Raw genomic sequence first — 4,474 nt, forward strand, 5'->3', positions numbered from 1 at the left:
CAGGCTCCGCTGCGGTGGGATGGTTGTTTCAACGGAGCCTGTCACCCCTCCTGATCGGGACTGTGTGTATGGGGGGGTCTATGTGACTTTGTGGCAGGGGGAGGACGGTTACAGATCCCCTGCTGTGTGGCTCTGTGATCCTGCCTAAGGACCGCCGCTTAAGATCTGTAACTGCCCTCCCCTGCCACAAAGTCACAGAGCAACCCACCCCCCACCACATAACATGAAAACAACCTCCCAGACTAACCAGGGTAACTAGTCACTGCATCACTGCACTGTGTATGTGCCCTGCTGCTGTGCCTGCCCCCGACTATGTACCCTGCCAAAGGTGACTGTCCTGTCCAATTACCAACCCCCTTTCCCATCCTCCTCCAAAAGAACATGATTGAAACAGTAGTTTACAGAAACGTATTTTTTATTATCAACTACACATGGCATTGGGAGGTGAAACTTGGACGGGGGCTTGTGTCAGGCGGGAAGGAAAGAACTGTTCAAATTTTGGGAAATGAGAGCCTTCTGCTACTAGAGCTCTCTGCAGGGGTGGAGTGAGAGTTAGCAGGGACTCTGCCGCCTCTCCTTCTTTGCACTTTGGGTGAGGTGGGTATGGGACTTGGTGGCAGGGGAGGGCGGTTATAGATGGACTGCAGCGGGGCTCTGTCCTCCTGCCTCCGTTTCTGCAGAACATCCACAAGGCGCCGGAGCGTGTCCGTTTGCTCCCTCAGTAGTCCAAGCAGCGTTTGAGTCGCCTGCTGGTCTTCCTGCCGCCACCTCTCCTCCCGATCCATGTTGGCTTGGTGCATTCGGGTCAAGTTCTCCCGCCACTGGGTCTGCTGTGCTGCCTGGGCTTGGGAACAGGCCATAAGCTCAGAGAACATGTCCTCCCGTGTCCTCCTCTTCCTACGCCTAATCCGCGCTAGCCTCTGGGAGTGTGATTCCAGGCTAGGTTGTGAGACAGTCGCAGATGGGGCTGTGGAAATGGGAAAAAGGGAGTGAATTCCTCAGAAAGAAAAATGTAGTTGTGAACAAAGAACATAGTCTTTCTCTGTGAACAAGACCATGCACAGCACCTATCACATGCGCACTCAGCACAAGGTTGAATTTTCGGCCTTCGCATTCAGTGCCTGGGGTCTTGCACAGCACATTTGAGAAGCGGGGCAGCACAACGGAATTTCTGTTGCAGGCAGACATGGTAAGCCGTACACTTGTGGCAGTTTAAAACTTTTAGATTACCACTGGCCTCATTTCACATTTAAAGCTATGTCAGTTCCTGCAGCCAGCAATCCGGCAAGCGGGAACTCTGCCCCTGTCCCACCCCCTCGCGGCTGTCCCCGGGAACGATCCCTTTCGGCTGCCCCTCTCCTGTCTCCACCGTGTGGCTAAAAACCAGCGTTTACAGTTCTGTCAAGGAACGGGAAAGCAGTCCCAACACTAACATTCCCCTACCTAATTAAAAGCAGGTCACCATGGGCGACATCACCCTGATGAGGATCTCTGAGAGCGACAGACAGAGAATGCTCCGGGAAAGCCTCCAAAGACCAGGGCCGTATGCCGCCCTGCTGTGCAGAGCAATGATTCCCGAGTACGTGATAGTCTCGTGGCGCAGCAACGTCTCGTACTTCGGAGGACCCAATAAGGCCGCTCTCCCCAGGAACCTCATGGAACGGCTTTCAAGTTACCTCCAGGAGAGCTTCGTGGAGATATCCCAGGAGGACTACTGCTCTATCCCCGGACATATAGACCGCATTTTACTGTAGCTGCAGTAGCAGGGAATAAACAGTAGAGCGGCTTGTGCAGGACAATCACTGAAAACCGGACATTGCTAGATTTTTTTTCAAAACTTGCACTGCCCATGACTAAACCGTTAAGCGCATAGGGCACACTAATCATGAACAACCCATTCTTTAAATTGTTAATATTCCTGTTTTGTTAAAAATAAATGTTTAGATGTTTACAACACTTACTGGCTGATCCTTCACCAGATTCTGTGTCCGGGGTAATGGCTGGTGACGCTTCGTAGGGGATCTCTGTAAGGGTGATGAAGAGATCCTGGCTGTCGGGGAAATCAGCGTTGTGAGCGCTGCCGACTGCCTCGCCCTCCTCATCTCCTTCCTCATCTTCCACGTCCCCTAACATGTCCGAGGAACCGGCCGTGGACAGTATCCCATCCTCAGAGTCCACGGTCACTGGTGGGGTAGTGGTGGCGGCCGCACCGAGGATGGAATGCAGTGCCTCATAGAAACGGGATGTCTGGGGATGGGATCCGGAGCGTCCGTTTGCCTCTTTGGTCTTCTGGTAGCCTTGTCTCAGCTCCTTGATTTTCACGCGGCACTGCGTTGCATCCCGGCTGTATCCTCTCTCTGCCATGTCTTTAGAGATCTTCTCGTACATCTTTGCATTCCGTCTTTTGGATCGCAGCTCGGAAAGCACGGACTCATCGCCCCACACAGCGATGAGATCCAAGACTTCCCGATCAGTCCATGCTGGGGCTCTCTTTCTATTCACAGACTGCACGGCCATCACTGCTGGAGAGCTCTGCATCGTTGCCAGTGCTGCTGTGCTCGCCACGATGTCCAGACAGGAAATGAGATTCAAACTGGCCAGACAGGAAAAGGAATTCCAATTCAAATTTTCCCGGGGCTTTTCCTGTGTGGCTGGTCAGAGCATCCGAGCTCGCACTGCTGTCCAGAGCGTCAACAGAGTGGTGCACTGTGGGATAGCTCCCGGAGCTATTAGCGTCGATTTCCATCCACACCTAGCCTAATTCGACATGGCCATGTCGAATTTAGCGCTACTCCCCTCGTCGGGGAGGAGTACAGAAGTCGAATTAAAGAGACCTCTATGTCGAACTAAATAGCATCGCAGTGTGGACGGGTGCAGGGTTAATTCGATGTAACGGCGCTAACTTCGACATAAACGCCTAGTGTAGACCAGGCCTAATTTACCCTCAGTGAGCAGACAATATAAAGTACCAAGCTCAAACTCAAACACATGCCAGGTATATTTCATTGGAGAACATTTGTGATAATGGACATGAATCTGGAAACTCCCTATGGGGAACTTGATGCCTAATTCCAGTCAATTTTATGGAGACTTGGATGACTAAATCTCCTAGACAGCCTTGAAAATCTCAGCCCTATTAAAAAGTGAGTGTAAATCTAAAGGTCCATCCCAACTCTTCCCAGACATCACGGCGGCTGGTTTCCTGTAAGATATTCACTACCCACATTCAAGCCCGGCGGTGTCATTCAGATTTAATTCATGCCATGAAATTTCCTTCTTCCATGCTGCTCACTCTTGTTATCCCGGCAGGTATGGTTTCATGCACCCCTGTATAAATGGCTGAGGGCAATCACAGCATAGTGACCCAGTTCATCCTCCTGGGGCTGACGGATCGTCAGGAGCTGCAGATACCCCTCTTCGCGGCGTTCCTGGTGATCTACATTCTTACGCTGGTTGGGAATCTTGGGATGATTGTGTTGATCAGGGTTGATCCCCGACTCCATTCCCCCATGTACTTCTTCCTCAGTAACCTGTCTGTGGTTGACCTCTGCTACTACTCAGTCTTCGCTCCAAGGATGCTGGTGAATTTCTTAGTGGGGAGTAAAAGCATTTCTTACTCTGCCTGTATTGCCTAACACTTCTCTTTTGTCGTGTTTGTGACCACAGAAGGGTTCCTGCTGGCCATGATGGCATACGACCGCTATGTAGCCATTTGTAACCCTCTGCTCTACACCGCTGTTATGTCTAAGAGAGTCTGTATTCATCTAGTGGCCAGCTCATATGTAGGGGGGCTCGTGAACTCACTGACCCACACATGGGACTTGCTGAGGTTGTCGTTCTGTGGGCCCAACATCATCAATCCTTACTTTTGTGACACTAACCCATTGCTGAAGCTCGCCTCCTCTGATAACCACATCAATGAGATTTGCTTGTAATGTTCTCTGGAGTTATTGCCATGTCCACCCTCCTGTTTGTCATAATCTCTTATCTGTACATCCTCTTCTCTATCCTGAGGATCTGCTCTGCCAAGGGCAGGCACAAAGCCTTCTCCACCTGTGCCTCTCATCTGACAGCTGTCACCATGTTCTATGGACCTGTGAGCTTAAGCCACATACAACCCAGTTCCAGCTACTCACTGGAACAGGAGAAAATCTCTGCTGTGTTTTATACCCTGGTGGTCCCCATGTTGAACCCCTTGATCTACAGCCTGAGGAACAAGGAGGTTAAGGATGCTCTTAAGAGGGTGATAGACTGGAAAAACATTCCCAGCTAATTTGTCACCATGACAATTCCAGTCAATTGAAAAGAACAATTGGAAGAAGGGTAGGAGTATGCTCTATGTGTTACTGCCTTGATTTGTGTATCACAAATGTTTTACAAGAATTAAATGAAACTCAAAGAACTGATGTAGCATGTGGAAATTATGTTTTACAATTGCTTGAGAGGAACAATGTTACCTAATGTCCTGTCATTA

The 4,474-nt window shown here is 50.3% G+C and overlaps 1 protein-coding gene and 1 pseudogene across 1 annotated transcript; one reads left to right on the plus strand and one right to left on the minus strand.

The window, feature by feature from the left end:
- Nucleotides 1–397: 397 nt before the first annotated feature.
- LOC135980233 (uncharacterized) lies at nucleotides 398–2,936 on the minus strand. Its single transcript, XM_065580274.1, has 2 exons — nucleotides 1,962–2,936; nucleotides 398–967 (listed from the first exon to the last, which is right to left on the minus strand). Exons 1-2 carry the CDS (start codon nucleotides 2,536–2,538, stop codon nucleotides 492–494), a joined length of 1,053 nt encoding a protein of 350 aa, XP_065436346.1. The 5' UTR covers nucleotides 2,539–2,936; the 3' UTR covers nucleotides 398–491.
- A 399-nt stretch (nucleotides 2,937–3,335) lies between these two features.
- On the plus strand, nucleotides 3,336–4,370 carry LOC135980234 (olfactory receptor 5J3-like; annotated as a pseudogene).
- The last annotated feature ends 104 nt before the right edge of the window (nucleotides 4,371–4,474 follow it).

The sequence above is a fragment of the Chrysemys picta genome, unplaced genomic scaffold, assembly GCF_011386835.1.
Source record: "Chrysemys picta bellii isolate R12L10 unplaced genomic scaffold, ASM1138683v2 scaf2303, whole genome shotgun sequence".
In the NCBI taxonomy this organism is placed as follows: Eukaryota; Metazoa; Chordata; order Testudines; family Emydidae; genus Chrysemys; species Chrysemys picta.

Excerpts from the sequence above, each read along its gene's own strand:
- LOC135980233 (XM_065580274.1), bottom strand. The coding sequence starts at position 2,538 with ATGCAGAGCTCTCCAGCAGTGATGGCCGTGCAGTCTGTGAATAGAAAG. Across the intron at positions 968-1,961 it reads ATCTGGTGAAGGATCAGCCA|CCCCATCTGCGACTGTCTCA; the intron begins GTAAGTGTTGTA and ends CCATTTCCACAG.